The sequence below is a fragment of the Talpa occidentalis genome, unplaced genomic scaffold (genome assembly GCF_014898055.3).
Source record: "Talpa occidentalis isolate TD23 unplaced genomic scaffold, MPIMG_talOcc4v2.1 talOcc4.6, whole genome shotgun sequence".
NCBI lineage: Eukaryota > Metazoa > Chordata > Mammalia > Eulipotyphla > Talpidae > Talpa > Talpa occidentalis.
Window position 1 is genome coordinate 52939658 of NW_023604972.1, and position 23230 is coordinate 52962887.

At 35.0% G+C, this 23230-nt stretch overlaps 1 protein-coding gene across 22 annotated transcripts in view; it reads right to left on the reverse strand.

Moving 5' to 3' along the window:
• Window positions 1-23230, reverse strand: part of MAPK10 (mitogen-activated protein kinase 10) — a 438482-nt gene that overhangs the window by 68927 nt on the left and 346325 nt on the right. For 20 of the 22 annotated variants that reach the window (XM_054688437.1, XM_054688436.1, XM_054688435.1 and 17 more), the window contains 4 exons: window positions 17122-17251; window positions 10851-10909; window positions 9758-9896; window positions 8900-9065 (listed from right to left, as the gene is read on the reverse strand). In XM_054688437.1, coding sequence (XP_054544412.1) covers window positions 8900-9065; window positions 9758-9896; window positions 10851-10909; window positions 17122-17251 — 494 coding nt within the window. Of the gene's footprint in view, window positions 1-6444; window positions 6517-8899; window positions 9066-9757; window positions 9897-10850; window positions 10910-17121; window positions 17252-23230 lie in introns of all 22 variants that reach the window. The other 2 variants (XM_054688445.1, XM_054688449.1) reach the window with 1 other exon arrangement.

Sequence of the window (23230 nt, forward strand, 5' to 3'; positions counted from 1 at the left end):
AATGCAGAGATATAAACTGTAGATCTGACCCAATGAGGAACATATTGATTACTAACGTTTTAAAATTTCAATGTATCTTTTCTAAGTGATAATACTTAGGAAACTTTTCCAACTTTCCATTCCCATTTTATTTTACTCACTATGTACTATTCTCAGAGACTATCCATGCTCACACTAACTATAGTGCTAAGACTTGTGCCTGGAAATTATAAGTTTATTAATATCAATTACAAAAAAATAGAATACATTCACATAAATTTATATGGGTTTTATATATCCAAAATAGAATTATTTTGCAAGATAAAGCCATTGCACCAAAGTTCATAAATGTCATCAGAAAACAGAAAATAGGTAACAGAAGAATTTGATACTAAGTCCCTTGTTAACAAGGGAGGTGAGGATTGTAAGCCCTCTCTTAGCTAATATATTTTATATATACATATCTGCTTACCAAGGTAAGACTTAAGACTGGATTATTTTATGAAATTTTCAAAATATTTGAGTGAGTGCTAACTCTATATAGACCTTGGAAGGAAACAATAAATTCAATCATTATGGAAAATGGATTTTGATGCTTTCAGAGATAGTCTTATATACTCTTAGGATCTCCATAAGAATTTTGTATACTGAAGAATTCTGCTTGCATTACATTTTCTCTCTTATCATTCGTATTCATCATAGGTAGAGCGGGTCAAGTTTTACTGTTATTAAAATATGGTTACTAATTTTCTTTTTTGTTTGTTTTACATTTTAAAAGACAGGTTTATTAGGAAAAGGAGAAAATAAAAGAGAGGCACCTGCATAGTCACAGGCAGACAGGATTGCTGCTGGTGACTAATTTTCTAAGTGAGAAAATCTTAAGTGCCATATCATTTGTCAGGCATTTGATTATACAAAATTATCTTTCTTTTACTTGTAACCAGGAGATAGAAATAATAGAATGTAGGCCCTGGCAGCTTAAATCTAAATAAAGAAATCACTCTACTGATAGTTCAACACTCTAATGGCTTGGATTATGATCCACAATAAAATACATTTTTGGATATTGTGAAATTCTGTCCAGGAACCTGGCAAAAACTTCCTCTCAAAGCTATTATATACCACTAGTCACATGATTCTGAAACCACAATGCTTTTCTCCTTAACGTAATTACGTCTTCATTTAACATGAATTCAGACAAATTTTCTTTCAATGAATACCTCAAAGTACAATAGCTAGAAGATTCAATATGGTTTTCTATAATAAGAATACCATTTCTTTGAAAAGTTCATTATATCTTTCAAAAGTTGAACATTTAATTCATTATTTAACAACAGCACATTGTTTAAAACCCTAGTGCCAAATTGGAATTATGAAAGATGACTGATTTGCATAAATAGATAGGGAATGTACTTATTTTGTACATGGAAACCTAAGAAAATAACTAATATTCATGAAACATAATGCATAATAATCTAATGCCAGGAGGTCAGAGATTTTTTCCTTGAGTACATCTATTCAACTTGCTTTTCTTTCTTTATAACTTCTATGGCATCATACAATTAATTTTTAATCTTTGTTTAATAGACTTTATGTTTTTAATCAGTTCTTAATAAAGAGAAAAAATCCTTTGGTGATGGGAGCACTATGGAACATCACCAGAAGAGGGGATCCTAGACATCCAAGACACAAACAATGATGTGAACCAATGTTATCTAATAAAAAATTAAAAATAAGAAAAGAGAAAAAATCCAATAAAACATATAATAAAGGACAGTATTTTTTATTACACCAAAAAATTTAAAATTTTTGGGCCTCCCTGGGTTGAGCTCAGTGCTGTGAGCGCAGCACTGTGAAGGTTTCTGCAGCCTCTGCAGCGCAGGTTCGATTCCTGGCCAGCCAGGGAGATACCCACATGGCGCAGCAGACCTCTCCTGTCTCACCTGCTGCTCCCTTCAGCAGTGTATTTCAGTTGATCTGCCTGTTCTGTTCCCTACTCTGTCTCTGATGAATTCTCTCACCAACCCGTGACTCTGGCCTGTACCCCAGTTCTTGTATACAAATAAATAAATCTTTAAAAAAAATTTAAATATTCATCTTTCAAGTTCCATTTAATTCTACAATATATCTAACTAAGTGATTTAAAGAAATTATGATATTGAATAATATATTTTTCTTTAAATTTTTCTTGTTCTCATCAAGTAGTAAATGCTGGTTCTGAAAGTCTCATATCATCATCAAAATCAATACAAGTTCCTTGAAGATTTGCATAATTATCCTCACTTAATCTGTACATGAATTCATAGAAGTACTTCAGTGACAAATTGTTCCTTTTCTTTTACTATTGTATAATTCAGGTAATTTTGGCTCCTCGCCATTTGACAGAATAATTTTTATTTCGGACAGCCTCTTCATTATTTTTATTTTTTATAGTTTATCAAATCAATTAGAAAGGTGTAGAGAAAGTAAATAGACAGTCCATAGGGGAAAAACTGCTAAGAAAGCACATAAAATGCTTTACTGTAAGGTATTATTAAAAGAAACAAAATCTGAGTGAAATATAAAGTAACTGATATCTCATAATCTTTGCAGTTTGTAAAGAAAATAATAGGTCTGGCATATTTATTGCTCTAAATTCATCATGAGTCTTCAATTTTAATATTGTAATCTTACAATTTTAAAATTTTAATATTAATATTATTAGATATTAATTATATATTACATCAATGTATATGCTAAGAAAGAGGTTTTAGTCATAAGACTACAGTGAATATTAATACCTAATAGTATATGTTCTTATACCAAGAAATTCTTAACACAATAAAATTAAACATTTCATAAATGTTCCTTTGGATAATAAAAAAAATTGAAAGCTAATTACCGGAAAAGTAAATATGCAATTTTTATTTGCTTTTTATCTATTTATTTATATATCTTGCAAAAACTTTAATTTAGTAACTAAGAAACTATCCTGTGATATCATCTAGATCACATCAACAGAAAAGAAATACAGTTTCTTTTGTATTATGCAAAAATGTAATATAGGAAAGTAGCTAAAATTTTAATAATCAATAGTAACTTCATAAGATTTCCCAATTTGTTGTGTTGTTTTACTATTTGTGTTGAGGGCTCATTAAGAAGGGAACATTGAAAAATTCTGTGGAGTGAAAGGAATAATGTTGATTATGATGATAGAACATTATCACATCATTTTTCACCCACAGAGAAATTCACTATAAATTACTCTAAATAATTCTAAGTGAATGTCAAGAGAGCCTATGCTCTTTTTGAAGTTCCTGAAAAATCTTAAGAGTAAGTAAGGCATACACTGAATTTTGATACTATTTCAGTAAATGCTGGGATCATTTCAATATGCAAAATTATTTGTATAATTCTTGTCCCCAGAAGTAGCTCCATTTGTCACTAAATTGGTATCTGATCATGATAGCTTAGTGACGTCAGATCAATGCTCCGTACTCCTAATTATTGGTAAGACACTCTACTCATAAAATGGTAATAATTCCACATAGAGATTAATGAAACAATTCCACTCACAAAGAACATGTTTACTAGGGCTTTTTACAGTTTGGTTTAAATTTTAAATATGATCAGGCATTTATGTTGTTGCCTTAATAATAGGTAAAATGAACTAAAGATTTAAATCTTCGTGGAAACATTTTCAGTGATATTTCTTCTAATGCATCTCATCTAGAAATTATTTAAATATATTCAAGTAAAGTTTACTCAAGATATTTTCCACTACAAATGCCTTTAACTTCCCCGTTCACTTATTTTTAACTTTTTAAAACTGCATTGTAACTATTTTGTACTCCCTGCACCCATGAAAGTAATCAAGAAACTATGCGATTCATTCATATTCAGAAGAGCGCATGCCACCAGAGGCAACACACCTACATGCCGACTGGCTTTTATTATTTTCACTTTTTACAACATTTCTTGATTTGAGGTCACATTGATTTACAACACTGTATATGATTTAGGGGATTAAGATTATACTTCTTCAGATTATCATTTATGACACTAGGCTATCAAAGACCATGTTCTATAGAATCATCACAGAGATAAAAGGATTTAGAATGCAACCCTTAACATAATCTACATTTTATGTATTAGGGCTTATTCCATTTCTAGGCTCACACTTATCAAGAATATATATTTTATATTATTAATTTTTTCTGTTACTTTTGCTTCCAAATATTTTTCTAAAACATAAACTAGAAAAAAAGGAAGCAAAAAAGACTTTCAGAGAACAATTATAAGAATAATACAGGATTATTAATACACTATTACTATTACTATTCTGTTACTACTATTATTCTGTTTTCCCAAAGGGTTATTTTAGATTTAAAATGTTGTGGTTTTTCCTAATTTTACTGGTTTTTAAATATAAAAACTATTTAACAGGAGAAAAGCAATTCTGATAAATCCTGAACAGCAAAATAGATCTCAGAAAAACCATGCTACATGGAAATCAAGTGACAACCATGGCACATGGAAATGAGATATTTTGTGATGTTTTGTCTCCTACTAACCATGCAATATAGATATATATGTTTGATATGATTGTGAACATCACTTTGAGTATTGACTGAGAAGTTTGTTATTTTTAGGTGAAATGTATTATATCCTAAAAGCAAAAACACAGTTAAAAATTCCCATTTGCGATGAAAATCGATGCATTTAAATATTAATGGGAATTTTAACATTGTCCAGATCAACTATTGGGAATATAACTGATCCCCAAGATGTGAAGTTAATTTAAAATAAAATTAATTTCCTGAAGAGTCATGTAATTTGACGGCAAAAAATGATATTTCATGCTATAAATAGCAAAAGATCATGAAGCAAATGATAATTAAAGACTTTAAAATTGATTATAAATATAAGGTTATCAAGTATTTTTCTCATGTATTAGACTGACACTGTCCAAAAGTAAAATGATTCACAAATATAAACTATATATATATTTAAATTTACTACTAATAAAAAGAATAGATGAGATTAATGTTAACATTATTTTACTCAATCCAATATAGCCAAAATATTATTTCAATACATTTATATTAAGTTAAGAGATTTTGCATGCTTTCCACATTGCCAAATCTAATGTGCATTTTGCACATATGCACTATCTTAATTCAAAGGGGGGGTTGCAATTGTATGGGGAATATAAAAATAAAATTTACTATTTAAAAAAAAATAGCCATAATTTCAAGCACTGAATGTGTCTAGTGGCTACTTACTGTTGGACAGTACAGTTCTAGATGTCATTACTCTTACATTATTATTAGAATTTAGATAATTTCTCATCAATATGCAGCACAAAAAATAAATTCTAACATAAACGATGCTAACTGTGATATCAGCTTCTTATGGAGTCAGATTTTCATGTTGACCTTTCCTTTTACTTCTATTTCTATTAAATATAAATTATAAGCTTTTAACATAAAAATTCTTTAGTAGAGCTTTCTTAATAATCAAATAGAATAGTTAATATAATTATGGAATTCATGTTTATTGCCAATTTCAAAAAAATCATGTGTAACATACTGAACTCAATGGATCATTGCTAAATTGGCTAACTGCTATTATGCTAAGATTTATTTTATTGTTTGTTAGCAGGGTATTTCTATATTTATGAAAATAGAGTCTCTGTAATCTGTAACTTTATTATCTACATCTTTTGTCATTTTAAAAGTATACTATCTCATTTAATAATCCCAAGTCATTGCTATCTTTCCAAGAAATTTGTGATGGATCTAGTACAGGACTCAGTGGTAGAAATCAAATCAATACTGCTTTTTAAAATTCTAAATGTTTTTGGAAAAACAATTACATGTGTCTAAGTCATATCTGCAAATCAAGTGGAAAAGCCTATTTTAAGCCCATAATTCAAGTTATAATTATGATTTTTCAATACAGAAGTACATGTTTTAAAGAGTATATGTTATATTGAACTATTTAAGACCAGCTATAATGTCAAGAGTAATTCAAATTAAAGAAGCATATACAAAAAAACTTAGGATGTCATCAAGGAGAGAAAGTATTATGCCTAAAATGTTGTACATGCATAAAATAGTTTTAGAAAAGAGATGAAATGCATGTATAAATAGTGACATCTTAGCTAATTATAATTATATTTTAATCATTTGGAATCTGGTACCCTCTCTTATTTATTAAAAAAGATAACAGTGCTACTTTGAGTTACAGTCAAGAAAATGACTTAAGAAGAAAAAAGCTATGGAAATTTAATTAAAACAAATCATGGCAGTAAGTTGTATACAGTACTGGTCAGTTATAGAAATCATCTCTTTTTTTTTAAATCACAGTTACACCACTTACCCAACTTTTTGCTTCTATCTTTACTCTCCTGGTAAAATTATTATGTTTTTAAAGGGAGAGAGAACAAAATAGGTAAAGCTGCAGCAAAAGGTACAAGGATACAGTCCCTTCCTGGAAAGAGGATTTTGTGGCGAACCATTTCTCCCATAATGCATCCCACAGACCATATATCCACTAGAACAGGAGAGAGGGAAGTGAAGAAAAGGGAGGAAAGTAAAGTTAACTGAGATAATTGATATTTGAAGGAGGAGGAAAAAGAACAGTTTGATTAGAAGGTACAATTTTCATCTCCCAACAAAAGTTGGACGAAAAGTGAATTCAAAGCAGCATTATGATATCACATAAACCAAGTCTAGCATGTGAATTCCAATTTTTAAAAATTACTTTACGGGTTCCCTAGGTTGACTCTTTAATGTCATAAAGTGGTGACATTGGTGACTTGGAGAAGTAGCAGCCAAAAACAATGTAGTTCAAGTTAAAGGTCACCAAGGGGTTTTTGTTATCATTTGCTGGAGAGAAAAAGAATAATCAAACTGTAGTAGTGGCTGTTTCCATTTTCTATTCAGTTATGTAGAATGGGGCAGCAAGAGGACACTTTTTTTGTCCAATATAAGATACATTCAACCAAATCCAAGAAATGAGAAAATGGTTGGAACCATGGTTTACAGGTAGAAGAAGTAGAAATGCTAGGATTTGGGACTTCATTTATCTTTCAGAATTTATCCTCTTTATATTTAGAATTATCCTGTAAATACACATCAGCTGTAGTTTTTATTTGAACTGCTTCAAGAAAATAAAGGAATATGATTAACTATCCTGTTTATGAAGGCGACATCTGGAAGTAAAGTGAAAAAAAAGTATCAGAGGTGTTAAAAATTGTTTTATATATATATTTACTTTTCAATTGTCATACTTGTAAGACAAACATATTTCACCTTCTCTTACCAATCTTTTCCCTCTTTCAATTCCCATATTAGTAAGGACAATGGGAACTTTTGGACAAAAACATTAGGCTGAAATGTTCCTCAGGGAAGGAATGTAGGGTTAGGTGCACAGGACAGTGGGGCATGCCTGGTGTGGGAGCAAGCAGGTCTCTGCATGATCCCCTTCCTCCCACACCGAGAGGGGAAGGCAGCATATGGATGCTAGTCATGCCTTGTCCATGACCCTGGAGATGCCAATAAACTAAGGCAGTACTTGCAACCATTCTAGTTAGGGTAGGAAAAAGGATGGAGTTACACACTGTGTAGCAAAGATATGAAAAGTCAGACTAGGCAAGTTCAAATTCCCCATTCTCTGTGGATCCTTGGTTTCTTGAATTTTCTTTAATTGTTTCTCTCTTTGATTTCTTGAAAAAAAACTTGCAAAGAATGTATGCAAATATCTTCTTTTCAAGAAGATGAGCTGTGATAATGCCTCAGGTAGAGAGTTAGTTGTCTCTTCCATGTTAAAAGGTACCAGATTCATGTCATTGCTCACAAAGGGAGCTTAACCTTCCTCACAGCTGACTTTTCCCCTCTCTCTGAAAAAAATGTATAAAAGTGCTGGCTTTCTTCTAAACTGCACACAAAGAAATTTTTTTAAAACTATAGTGACCAGGAAATTTTCATAAAAGTATCCTGGAACACATGGAGATAAAATACAATTATCATAGAAAAATAGAACTCTAATAACTAAAGGTTTAAATTATGAAAAATAATTATGAAATTATATGCAACCCTAATTTAAAACAATTTTAATTTCTAAGTATAATGAATATGATTTTAATGTGCCACATTACTTATTAGACATATTCTGTTGAAAATAACAAATTTCAATGCTTTCTAACAGATACATTATAAAGCTTTCATTTTAATCAATAAAACAAAGTTAGAGAATCTGGATGATTCTTGCCACCTTTTTTTCAAGTGTTCATGGATATTAGGTTTTCTTTATAAAACTAGAAATATAAAATTTAATGTTTCTCTATGGTTTTAGAATTTATAAAAATTTCCTGGTCAATTACTGCCCTAAATATTATTTACAGAGCAGAGAAAAGTATTAAAGAAATACTTATAAACTTGAGTGATTTAGATAGCAAATTGAATATTCATTGCGCATTTGTGAAAATTCTTGTTCTAAGTATTTGTGGCATTTTTGGTTTGTCTTTCCCTAGGACTGGAGCCATCAATTTAAGGTATGACATACAGTCAAATGGTTAAATGCAATAGGTAGATTTCTTCCTATATTCAGATTCACTTTGAGCTAAACTGTAATCCAAATAACAAAGTTTCTCGTTATCTATAGTATATGTGCTAATCAGTATCCACCTGACTACTTAATCAGACATCATTCACAATTCTTCTGAGCTGTAATATGTTAGTGTTCTTCTAGCAAAACTTATTCTCAGAAACATCCTTCACATTTTTAACTAGTAATTCTTGCTAGTACTGTGTTAAATAAAACAACTCTAAATACGAAAGCTGGCATCCTAATTCTTTTAAATAATAATTCATACAAATGAAAGAGAACCTATTTTCTTCATGCTTCTCTGGCTGCTACTTAGAAACATCCCTACCATTCTCCTTGTAGCCCATCCCCAGGATGACCTCAGGGGCTCTATAATAGCGCGTCACCACGTAAGGAGTCATCATGAAGCTTGTGCCTGCCGTCCTAGCCAGACCGAAGTCGAGGATCTTCAGTGTACAATCAGACTTGACTACAATGTTACTTGGTTTTAAATCCTGAAAATAGGAACAAAAGAAGAAATTAAAAGCCAGCATCAGCTATTAGTATCACTTCCCATCAACGCAATGAACATGGCCCTGGCATGAATGGGACCACTTTCACTGCAAAGCCTTATATAGAGCAAATGATTACTGCCCCAAAGCAACTTACAATTAGTTTTCAATTCTTTTAAATATCTTCAAAAATTTTTCTAAACCCAGCAGAGACTTTTTCTATCATTTTTACATTTTATGCTCATCTTAAGGAGAGATTTTAGGAAAAAATAATTTGTTATCATCTTTCAATCTTCTCCTTATGCAACTTAAACTTTTCAGCTTATATTTCATTTTTGAGGTCTGACAGAGGAGCAGATCATGGCAGCTGCCTTTATGTTGCCAGAAATAAAGAGTGGAAATGCATTGTCTTATTTTCGCTGCACATATGACCTCTACCAATCAAAGGGTGAAAAAGCATGAGTCTTCTCTGATGCTGACTCTCAATTAGCTAAAATAAAATGTTAAGCATAATCAACTACAGTATAAATTTTCCTCTTATCTACTAGTGAACTATATGCTAATTCTATCTAACAAGAAATGATGAAATGCATTATATCTAATCAAGCCTTCCCTACATAAAGAAAATAATCAACACTTGCTCTTTCTCTCTTCCCCCAAAGCATCAGTTATAATTCTGAAGCTGGTGTTCTTACCCTGTGAATAATTCCAGCAGAGTGAAGGTGCTTGATGCCACACAACATTTGGTATAGCAGGTAAGACATTCGCTCATGGTCTAATTCCATCTGAATCACCTGACACAAGTTGGCATCCATCAGTTCCATTACTAAATAACTGGAAGGTAAACCCACAACATTAATTCCACATCACAAGAGCTGTGAGTCATTCAGACAAGTCATAATCCTCTCCTCAATCTAAAAATTTTCCCAACTTCCCAGCTCCAACTTTGACTACATTTAGGGTAAGAAAAACTTCCCAATATTTGAGGTGTGTTGGTCCTGGTAACTCTGCCACAAAGTTACCAATATTATAACAGGTATTATTAAATACTTCCTGTTCATTCATTTTATACTTTCATCTTGTTCTCACTTTCCTTATATTCTCTCAACACTTCCCTGACTATTGTGATTACAAATTATAAAATAATTCAAAACAGCAACTTCCATTAAATGCAATGCATCCGTGTTATATAAGGCCTATGGGTGCCTTGGTGGAGGGTGTGGTGCGGTAACATACACATTAAGGTGTGATCCTATTCCTCTAAATTATACACAATGTGGTAAACAAATTTTAACACAATTTTTAAAAATAATTAAATTTAAAAAATAGAAATTCTCTGGGATTCACTTCTCTCCTCTACTTACTGTCATTATACACCAAGGTAGACTTTCAATAAATCAAAAGCACCACTAAAATAGAAATAAATAATAAACACTGTTTTTATCATGTCCCTCATTAATATTTCTCACAGTGTATTGATTTATTCTACAAAACTCAGAATCAATCTGATTAAAAATATATAATAAAATAATAGCCTTCCATGATTAAACCAAGTAAATGGAACAAAGTACAAAGGTCAAAAGGTCAGGAAGAAGCAGAATGTCTCTCCAGGAAGTACTACCACAAATGAAACCTTCTTTCCTATCACTGGATCCCTTTCATTTGCTGCCAGCTTTTACCTTCCTTTGATCTCTAAGAGGGATTTCAAATAACTCAAGGGAAACTGACAAGAAGTAAATAGGCGAAATCTCTCAGGCATTCCTTTCCTTCATGAGTTTTGTTACTTACACATCTTGGAACTCCTCCAGTGTTTTCTGGGGTGTGAAGACATTTAACAAACTAATAATCTGGAAAAGAGACAGTGGAAGTGACAGAGGAATGAGAGAAAAATGAGAGAATAAATTATTTAAAAAGCATATATTTAAACAAGCATTTATTCCAACTCAAAGTAACATACCAGTGCTACAGTGGAAATAGAAAAGTTGGAAAAAAATCCAAGAACTGTATCACAGAACATAAAAAAGTGTACACAGAAAGGACATACAATCTGTATACAGGTTAATAGCACAGTTTGATAAACTAAAGGCAGAGTCAAAAAAGACATATGATTGTGATATTGCTTTAGAGTGTGTGGTTCTCTTTGATAGGATATGAGATTATGGCACATTTAAACTAAAAAGGTGTAAAAATCACCTAAGAAAAGTGAAGTAGTAGTAAAACAGCCAATGCAATTTAACAAAGTCATGTATTTCCTCCAAATGAACAAGGTGATGCTTTAATTTTAGATTGTATTTTAATGTGAGATTGTTTTGCATTGGAACTTTAGTTTCTTGTGCATCTAATTTCAATTCAAATATTATTTAAACTATTGCTCTAATAGCATGTGTGGGGAACGATGAATTTACTAGAAATTCAGCTTCTTAAACTTTTTGTTTTGTCCTTTAGATTTTAATATTAAGTAGTAAGAAAGATTATCTTCTAACAAAAGTAATGTAAAAATTTTTCCTTTGTCATATATCCAAATAGCTTGCATATGTAAATAAAGTGAAACCCTCTTCCAGCTATGTAGTCTGTACTAATATGCCAATGAAAAATAAAAATAAAAAATATAGATAGATAACAATCTTTCATTCACAGATACAATCATCAGAAAAACTAAGTACCAATATAAGGTTAAGATTTAAAATCTTTAAAATATGAATAATTGAATGCCATTAACTTTCATAAGTAATAGAAATAAAGCAAAGATTTTAAACATATGAGAAACTCAGTCATTTCCAGGAAATTGTATTTGCTAAGGAATCATGGAGTAAAAACAATCACATCACAATCCAATGTTTGTGTGTGGGGGGGTGTGCATGTGCATGTGTGTGTTTGTATATGGCAATGGTGATAACATAAAGAAACCTATGGCTTGTAATGCTTATACCAAAAAAACCTAACATCATGTTTTTTAAAGCAGCATTTCAGTATGGAACATGCGTATAAAAATGTTTAAATAGCCTTAAAATTGTTATTATGATGTCTTCTTATTCTGTATACTTAGTTGTGTGTTGAAAAATGTTTATGTAATGCATCTTTCATTGGAACATATTTTGTGAGCCTGTTTTTCTACTATATTATTAGCCTTGAAAAGAAATTTTTTTGATATTTATTGAAACAGAAACATCAGAGACTACATGTAGGGTAAAGAAAATATCAGGCTTTTCTGCCCTTCCGCCATCAGGATAGATGATGGATCCTTGTCCTGAATGCATGCCTGATGGTGGGCACCTGGAATAGGGTGTGGGCATAGGTAGATGGGATTCAGCTGAGCTAAGACTGTGCTTTTAAGGGCGGCGTCACGGGGGGACGCCAGCAGCACCAGCACCAGCAGCAGCAGCAGCCGCAGCCGAGAAGCAGCAGAACGAACGCTAGAGAGCCCAGATAGAGTGAGGACTTGCTGGGGGCTGGGAGGCCTGCCAGCCTCCCAGCCCCCCAGCCAGCACCCCTGCCTGCCATATGCCTGGTGAACCCCAAATAAAAAACCTGCAAAACTACTGAGGACTCTGACTCCTCCTTTACCCGATCTGCATGGGATCAGAAAACCTGCACTGTATCCAGTCCTGCCCCTTACAATTGGCGTATGTCGGCAAGATCCATGCAGACGGGTATTGGAGCCCTCCGAAGACCTGGAGGGACTAAGGAGAACAGACTTTGCCTGTGACGACGCTGGAGGCACCATGGCGGTATAGAAGATGGATACGTCCACGAGCTATAGGATGAGACCTGGCGTGAAGGAGACGCCCGAAAGGACCAGCCAACGACACCGGAAAGGACCAGCCAACGACACCGGAAAGGACCAGCCAATGACCCCTGAGGCAGCAGGCCATTGCTGAAGCAGGGAGAGGCCAATGGACTGATAGACTGATGAACTGATGATTTTGGACTGACAATCCCGCCAGAAGGCGGAGGACCTTAGCAGGTTATGTTTATTTTTTGAGAATCTGGGGGTGGCCAGTGGGCCTAGATGGCCAAAAGCAGCCTGTGTATGCCCAGTGGCCAGGTGGAGGAGAAAAGCCAACTAAGGTGGCAAAAGCTGGTACTGATGCTAAGTTGAGAAACCCTAAAGCGGCTGTTAAGCAGCCTGGGTATGCTGAAGCCCTGTGAGTCTCGTAAAATCACCTATGGGTGATGCCCTGCTCATTCTTGAGTGAGGGTGAGGAGCTGAGGAGCCCGTCCTTGGGGACGGGTGGGGAATGTGGCTTGGGGTGGAGCCCAAGCCAAATGCAAAGTTTGGATCCCCAACCCATGTGCTTGTGCAGTGGGTTGGCTTGAGAGCAGGGGTCTGTGAGTCGCATGGGTGGCCATGAAGGCCGAGTGTTGGAGCGACTGCAGACAGAAACCCTGAGGGTTGGCGATTACCCCCAACAGAATAAAATTGCCAATCCCAGAGCTAGTGCATCCTGGGGGTGGATGCTGTGTGTGCCTTGTAGCTGAGACTACAGCCAAAGAAGGCCAGGAAGCCTGACGGCTCCTGGTGTGTTATAGCAGATGCCGTGTGTGATTTCCCCTCCCTCGTATGAGCAGTGCCTTCGGCAGCAGATTTGGTGGCTCATCTGCTGGTACCAATAATTGTCTTTTGCACTTGGTTGGTGCCCTGCCTGGACTTATTTGTGTTCTGTTGTATTTTGTTATGTTGTATTTTGTTATTTGATGTATTTGCTTTTGTGGGCCATGGCTGCATTGTTTGTTTGCTTAGAAAATTGTGTATATATGTATAGACTGTATGGCAGAAAACCCTGAGGGGGTGGACTGTAGGGTAAAGAAAATATCAGGCTTTTCTGCCCTTCCGCCATCAGGATAGATGATGGATCCTTGTCCTGAATGCATGCCTGATGGTGGGCACCTGGAATAGGGTGTGGGCATAGGTAGATGGGATTCAGCTGAGCTAAGACTGTGCTTTTAAGGGCGGCGTCACGGGGGGACGCCAGCAGCACCAGCACCAGCAGCAGCAGCAGCCGCAGCCGAGAAGCAGCAGAACGAACGCTAGAGAGCCCAGATAGAGTGAGGACTTGCTGGGGGCTGGGAGGCCTGCCAGCCTCCCAGCCCCCCAGCCAGCACCCCTGCCTGCCATATGCCTGGTGAACCCCAAATAAAAAACCTGCAAAACTACTGAGGACTCTGACTCCTCCTTTACCCGATCTGCATGGGATCAGAAAACCTGCACTGTATCCAGTCCTGCCCCTTACACTACATAAAGCACACATATACAAACTAAAATATTAATCCATATTCCCAGTAAATAAATAATATAGAAAATTTAAATAGTATGGAGAATAAATTTATAATTTTAAATATACTGAGTTATTATTTTGGGAGGTAAATTATTTTCCCATGGACTTGTTTTTATTGTTTTCATCTTTTTTGATTTCCCTTTAACCATTTCTCCTCTTTCACTCTCTCCCTTACAAATTCTAATAGCCAATTAAAAATGTTGTCTTTATAAATAGATCATCACAGATATTTCCATTTTAGTTCAATGGTTTCCAGGCAGGAATATGATTCAGTTCTTTTATTGCAGCATCTTAAGATGCACAATGTAGTTTGATATTTGTCATAGCCCCACACTTATACCATGATTATAACTTCCTAAATTAAGTATTTATTTTTAAGAGGATTTTCTTCTCCATTTTTAAAGATTTAACTGTGATTACTTCACTATTTCTCACAGAGTTCTGCATTCTGAGTGCTTTTACTATTATTACAAGTACTATTATTAAAAGTACCATTACAACAAATTACATTTGGTTGTAAATGAACTTCCTCTCTGTTAACAAGTTCCAGAAATTTCCATAGCCTATACAACATAAAAGGAGAGAATCATGTAAAATGTTATTTGCAAACTTATCACGTCAATTTGTAACTCCATTTTAGGTGTCATAACTATGAACCCTTACATTTTAATTAAGATCAGGGACAAAGATTCTCTCAATTGGCCAAGTATGGACTTGAGGGCTGTAACATCTGTCACTCTATTGGTTGCCAAGATTGATTCTGTTGATCTGATTGACGAGGCAGGTGTCCATAGTGGAAGAGAATGACCTTCCCTGAATGCAGACAGACCTGACCTTCCCACCTAGGGTACAGGAGTAGCTAGCTCCCCTGCTAGAACCTCTAAACGAGGTCTCAAATTGGTCAAGTGGCAATTTCCCCATTACGCATTGCATTATAATGGCTAAAAAAAGAGTTAAGGACATAAAAATAAATGCAGACACAAACTGCCAAACTTTCTATACTTTGTTGCTTGTATCCATTCTTCTTCCATTGCTCATGGTATATTTCTCATCTTCCTCATTACCATGAAAATAGATTGCTGTGATCATGTGTTTAATCTTGCTCTTCCTACCTTATTACCATGCTGAAACACTCTTTAGTATCATGATTTTTCTTAGGAATCATCTTTTCCATCATTTCTATATTCCTTTCTGGAAGTATCATGTTCCTTGCATAATCAATTTAGAGACAGGTATATACTTCTAAAATGTTCATTTCTTAGTCAGAGTGAGATGTGTCCTACTCATCTATTTTAAAGGGAAACCCTACCCATACTGGACCAAACTTTTTTATCTCTGCTTTGTTTTACTTACTAGCACTTTTCACCATCTGACTATATATATATATATATAATCTATTTTGTATATTGACTTTATCTCACTGGTAGACATGAGTTCAACATGGGCAGGAATTTGTCTCTCTTGCCTTCAATGTTATATTCTTAGTATTTAGAGCAACTAAATGTATACCTGGCATATTTTATTTATTTATTCAAAAATATTCATCAAGTGCCTGAACTAATTAGTCTTTGGAGTATAATAGTGAAAGAAAAGAGAGACTGTCATGAGACAATTCATATTTATATTTCAAATACCATTTTTATTTTATTTGTAATATTTAAAAAATTAAAATATATATTTAACTGTCATATTATATGAGCGAATATTTTTAGAAAAAATATATAATATTCTCAAGAAAGCTCTTAGGTTTTTATTATTTATTTGTTTTTAAAACACATATTCATATCCTATCCTTTTCTGTGTAGACTATTGACTGATTGTGCAGTATAACTTTGAATAGATCAGTTGGTTTATTAAACAATTATGTTTACTGCTTCTAGTGCTTCTGATAAGTGTTTATTAACCTTATAAAAAATACACTTGTTTGTAAAACTGCACTGATAATTTCATGTTTCCTGCAACAATTTTATACTTAAGAAAAACTTTGTAGGGAATTATGGTAGTTAATATAGTTTTATCAAAATTTATAATTTATTATATTACATATTTATATGTAATAAATTATATACTGTATTTATTATCATTTATGTATTAGTAATAGTCTTCATTAAAATGACAAATAATCTCCCATTTATCTTTACTAAGAATGGGCACGTAGATAGTATTTTAGAAGCTTGTGTTAAAGACACTTATGCTCTGAGTGAAGGGAGTTCCATCATGTGCTTTGATACTGAGTTTCAGAGAGAAATGCTCCCGATGATCCTGTTCCATAGGGCTTTGCAGATGTGTCCCTGCATGTTTGCCCAAACCTACAAAACACAACATGCCAAAGCACAGTGTGTACACTGAACAGTTGCAGGCCAGACTATAGCTAAGAGAAGGAGATTAAAAATCTTCTCCTGTTAGTAATTGGATTTAAACTATAAAGAAATATAGCATATTATTCTATAAGATATTTTGATGTGTGCTTGTTGTTGTTGCTTTGGGAAGGCATGAAGCTCTCTGGCTAATTTGGAGGAAGATAACCAAATATGGTTAATTTCAAAACGGTTAAATATCTATCAAATTCCTTCCCTCCACGCCATATGGTTTTTAGATGGTTTTTAAGCAGAAAGCTATCAGGAGGACAATGAAATCAAATGTAGCATATGGGCAGGATAAACAATCTTAAGAGGCAGAAATCTCAAAGTAAAGAAAGCCTTTTCTGCTCAAGTTGGCATCCTGGTTTTCTCTCCCCAATCTCACAACCTCCTACTTCCAGAGATTTAAAAATAATAACTCACGTTTTTATGGTTCACACACTTCATGAGGACCAACTCCCGGTAAGCTCTCTTGGCATGTGTTTGGTTCTGAAAGGGTCTGCTGAGCTTCTTAATGGCCACATTTCTGTCCAGGACAGCATCATACGCAGCACTGCAGAGATCCAAGAGCAATCCAGAATTAATACAAAGGAGCCCTTAGAAATCTTAATTTAATTAATTAATACAAAGGAGCCCTTTCCAAACTAAGGATATGGGTAAGAAAGCATATTGCGGACTCCTCAGATACCTTCTTCTCAGTTCACACAATTGTTAGGCCATAAATAAAGATATAAGAATGACTATTATAAAAACATTCTTGCTAGGAAATTAAACAAAAAAAGAAGAGTATCCTGGGAAGAATGTAGCATATAATACACCAATGAGCAGGGAAAAAGAGAAGAAAGAAAAGTTCAGTTTCTCCACTAGTCACCAGACTATGGCAAGTCAATTTCATCTTTCTGGATTTGAATTTCTCATCTGTTAATGTGTGATATTTAGATATTTTCTAGCTATAAAATTCCATTATTCTTGGTTATTTTAAGTGGACATTCATTCTTCCCCTATTCACAGGAACCAGTTTTTTTAAAATAAATTTTATTTTTATATTTCCCATACAATTGCAACCCCCTTATTTTGACCCCAATCCTTCCCCTCCCTGCGCCCCACCCCCCATAGAGTGTCTCTGGTTCATAGTTGTTTGTTGATTTTGATTTTCACTTTCTTATAGTTATTCATTATCCTGGTCCCTTATTTAAGTTTTCTAGATTCCTGCTATGAGTGAGACCATCTGGTATTTTTCTTTTTCTTTCTGGCTTATTTTGCTGAGCATGATCCTTTCCAGCACCATCCATGTTGCTGCAAATTGCATGTGTTTATCTTTTTTGAATGCTGAGTAATATTCCATGGTGTATATGTACCACAGCTTCTTGATCCAGTCATCTATTTTTGGGCATTTGGGTTGTTTCCAAAGCTTAGCTATTGTAAACAGTGCTGTTATAAACATAGGTGTGCAGGTGCTCTTTGGAATTGATGTTTCTGTGTCCTTTGGGTAAATACCTAGGAGTGGAATTGCTGGATCATATGGAAGCTCTATGTTTAGTAGGTCCAGAAATCTCCACACAGCTCTCCATAGTGGTTGGACCAGTTTGCACTCCCACCAACAGTACAGAAGAGTTCCTTTTTCTCCACATCCTCGCCAACATTTGTTGTTGCTAGTTTTTTTAATATGTGCCATTCTCACTGGTGTAAGATGGTATCTCATGGTAGTTTTGATTTGCATTTCCCTGATGACAAGTGATGTTGAACATTTTTTCATATGCTTGTTGGCCATTTGCATTTCCTCTTCAGAGAAGTTTCTTTTTAGCTCTTCTGCCCATTTTTTGACAGGATTATTTTCTTTGTTTTTGTTGAGTCTCATCAGCTCTTTGCAGATTTTTTTGTGATCAGTCCTTTATCATTAGTGTTGTGTGCAAAAATGTTCTCCCAGTCAGTGGGGTTTCTCTTTGTTTTTGTTATTTCTTTTGCTGTGCAGAAGCTCTTTAATTTGATGTAGTCCCAGCTGTTGATCTTTGCCTTCACTATCACTGCTTTGGGTGATGTGTGTGTAAAGATATCTTTGATGTGCATATCATGTATTGTTTTGCCTATATTTCCTTCTATGTATTTTATGGTTTCAGGTCTTATGTCTGGTTCTTTAATCCATTTTGAGTTGATTTTTGTGTATGGTGTGAGGTAGTGGTCAAGTTTCATTCTTATGCATGTAGTGACCCAGTTTTCCCAGCACCATTCATTGAACAAACTTTCTTTGCTCCAATGCATAGTCTTTGCTCCTTTGTCAAAGATTAGTTGACCATAAATCTGTGGGTTTATTTCTGGATTAATATGTGAATGTAATAGCATGAAAGCATAGGTTGGTTGATGCTCAGAGTATATTCATTAATAATAAGAAAGCTGAAAATAAGTAATTCATTTAGAGGGGATTATAGAGCATAAATGACTTCATTTAAACACAATGATGGAAATAAATGCTACAAATATTTGAAGCTTTTAAATTATTTTATCATGCTTTGAACAATCCTTCCATACACAGTATTTCCCCCATACTCAGAATACGTGCATCTGGAGATCAAATGAGGAAGTGAATCTCTTTTTGCTGTTCTGTGTAATAAAGCCACTCACAAAATGTTTCCCATCTATGCAACTTTGAACTCTGTTAGAACTTTGCCTTAGTTGCCAAAAAGCAGTGTAACAACCAGAAAACCCTATAACTGGATTTATTGAATTGGAAGACATTTAGGCTCACATCACTAAACTAAAAGGTAATTTAAGATGATGATAGACATGCAGAATAATTTGGACAAAGTCTGGAGTTCATTTGGTGCATGCCCCATTTAACACTCACTTATTACTTTCCAAAATTTTGACCAGTGTGCATAAGCACCTCCAATTACATAAACCCCTTTAATATCGAGGCAGCTTATTCTATTGTTAGACAGCTTTGAGAGTTATAAGCATCATCATTCAAAAAGGCAGCAGAGTCTCTCTGTGGTTTCTACTGACTACTGTCAGCCCTGCCTTCCAGGGCAATTCAGAATAAAGTGTTCACTTTTCATTATGAAAGATTCATGATGCATGAAATCCATTAAAGGAACACAAGGCCTGGCCTACTTTGCAGGCTCTGAATAAGCACTCCATAACTTTAAGCACTCAAAAATTCAGTTTTTCTTATTTTCCCTAAGTCTTTCTTTTCTTAATCTAAATATCAACAGTGTCCTACAACCATTTGTCAGAATGTGATTTCAAGTTCCACTACCATCTGGTCAATTTCCTCTGAATATTTTCCAGTCTGTCAATATCTTCTGGAAAATGTGTACCCTGAGCTAAATAAGCATCACCACTCTAGGCATGGAGTGTCAGTGAAGATAAGAGTAAGGCTATCAACTTCATTCATTCATTGATTCATTCATTCTGTTGACTCAGTTAATACAGGTATGTCTATTTTTGTTAAGATTGTGCCTTTTTTATTGTATTTTATATCTGATGTAACTTTGGCTTACAATACGGTATATGATTTAGAGATGAGCTAAGTATGTCTTGACCTCTTGATAATTACATCACACATTACTGACTCTGATAACCTGTAAATCACAAACAAGTTTTTAAAAAAACAGGTGCTGCCTTTAGATTCAATGTCAGTGCCAATACTTCTGTTCTTGTGTTTCTTTGTGTTAATCCACCAGTCAAATGGACCAGCATCTTATAATAATACACAAGGACAAAGTGGATTTGGAAATACAGGAATTAAAATTATTTTCTGAAAGTAAGAAGTTGTATCAGCAAGAAATTGAATAAAACAATCATATTAAAAAGAAAACCTAAATTTTAAGTCAAAACAACTTAACTGAAGTCATTAAAACACCTAGAGAAAACACAGCAGTCATCAGAGCATCAACAGGTGTCAGATACTGACTGCCCAAGAAAAACTGTCCTCTCAAGTAGGTCCAGGGATCCAGGGAGACAGGTGATTGTTTACATCTTTGTTGTAACTGTCAAAGTCTGCAGCCAATCTGAGCAGCATCTTTCTAGACAGAGTTATCTTCTATAGCCAACATTATGCTCATCAGGATTTCTTTCAGAATGCTAAATGTTGCGTGCAAGAACACTGATCATATTTGTTTAGTATAAATGTTACCTTTCTCATATTTTAGTAAATCAGCATCTGGTTTTAAAGGTGAGCGTTTGGTAAGGTTTGTCACTGTGAGTTCTAGACCTTGAGATACAGTGAAGATCTACAACACTGTAGGCCAGCCATACATTTCATGTGGAATCACTGAGAAAATGCCACTCCCTGGGTTTTTTTGGCATGCATGCTAGCCAATTTCTCCTAGAAATGTGGTTTCCCCCGATCCTTCAGAACCTCTTCCTTGAAGCAATGTCAGCACTGCTGCTTACTAGGCTTGGACTATGTGCAAGCCACTTTCTCATTTAAAACGGAGGAAAATATGATCTGAGAATATCGGAAGGAGTAAATGAGGTAATAGGGTGTTTAAAGTGCCTCATCTAGATAGAGCACTCAATGAATAATGACTGAGGGCTATTGTTAAAATCAACCTCCTTGCTGGCGTCACTGAGTAAAGCAGGGCAGGGTAAAGTACAGCATGTGATGCAACTGGACGTGGAACTACTAATCAGCACTTTTTAATCTTTCTACTAGTTACAAATTCATTCCTATACCACTCTCTCGACCATATTTCAGAAATTCCTCCCATGATATAAATGTATGGGTCAAAATCCCTGCTAAATTCTAGATACATTAGAACCACATACTTCTATGGCTTACTACTTAAATGATCTATCTGGTATGATTTGCTTTTCCTGAACATTTGTCCCCAGTGACTGCTGTATCATTTCTTTTTAAAGAAGAGCTGTCAGCTCTTATTTTTTTTTTTTTAACTTATGCATACAAGAACTGGGGTATAGACCAGAAGTGTGGGGCATGAGTAGATTCACCAGAGACAGACTGGGGAGCGGGATAGGTGGATCTACTGATAAACACTGTTGAGGGGAGCAGAGGGCGAGAGAGGAGAGGTCCGCTGCGCTATGTGGGTTAGCTCCCTGGCTGGGGATCAAACTCAGACTGTAGTGGTGATAGTGCTGAGACTTAACTCCTGTGCCGCCAGGGATACCCTTCATCTTTTCTTAATGGCTCAGAGTATCTTCTCTAACAAATAGTAGGTCCATTGTTGAGTTCATCATGTTCTCTTATAATCTCTTTCTCCTAAAGAAATCAAAATGGGGCCTCCCTGGTAGCCTAGGGGTTAAGTTTCAGTGCTGTCACCACTGTAGCCTGAGTCTGATACCCAGCCAAGGAGCTAACCCACACATGGTACAGCAGACCTCTTCTGTCTCTCCCTCTGCTCCCTATAGCAGTGTATTTCAGTAAATCTGCCTGTTCTGCTCCCCATGCTGTCTGCTCCCCATGCCGTCTCACCCCCCATAATGTTGGCCTACACCCCAGTTCTTCTACACACATACCTACACACACAAAATCAGAAGCTTGCTTGTCTGCAGTGAAATTCTATGTGGAACACTGTGGCCTGGCTCACTGAACTTCCATTTGACCCCATTGTATTTCACCTTCCTGTACTAAAGAGATCTGAGAGTTAAATGTACAATTCCTGAATGCATTTGTTGCTCACACTATGGATTCCAATAAGGTTACCATGTAGATGTACCAATGAGAGGTCTGTGAGATAAAATGAGTGTGAACAGTTTCCAATGTTTCTTGGTTGTCAGGGAAGATCTCACGGAGACATGAGATTTTCTTTTGAAATCTGATCTGTGTCATTCTCCAATTCTCGGGTGAGAAAATGGATTGAATCAGAGGCAGCAGGGGACTCCAGGTACCACTGTCCTGTCACCAGGATGACACAGTGGCAGTGGCAGCAGTAATGGGCTCACATTCTAGGTTTGTGATTCCTGAACCTCAGTAACATCTATTATGTTCAGGGAATGTTCTGGATACAGTCAGAAGTGGGAGCTTTCCTAGAGTTTCAGCTCTCTAGTGTCTGGGCATCATTCTGAGAATTTCAAACTAGAGTCCACTTCTCCAGGACTTCAGTAACTTGGCATACACCCAATTTACTGTATTAAATCTCTGCCTACTTTAAGTGTTTCTGGCTCCAGCCTTGAACTCTGGCTGATACTAGAATCTTTACCATTTTCTGTAATTCCTCAGCAATTACTGGCAGCAGTTTAGCAAATGTCTGTGAGTTGGCATCATTGGTGCTGTGTAGTCACAAATTAATGTCTGAAAATTTCTGTTACTCTTGAGTCATATTTTAAGGATCTTGGCTGATATAATCTTACTTTTTTCTTTCAGTGGTTTGTTTTATCTTCATGCAGGCAAAAGAAAACTTAAATTTCTTGTGAAGCTTTTCCAGAAATTTTCGGCAATTTTGATGAAAATTTTCCAGCAATTTCTTGATATGTAGTATTAACTCATTGACACTTTTGTCAAGTTTATTCAAAAAATAAAGATATAGCCATTGGTTATGTTCCACTCATTTAGTAGTTTTATGATGCTATAAAG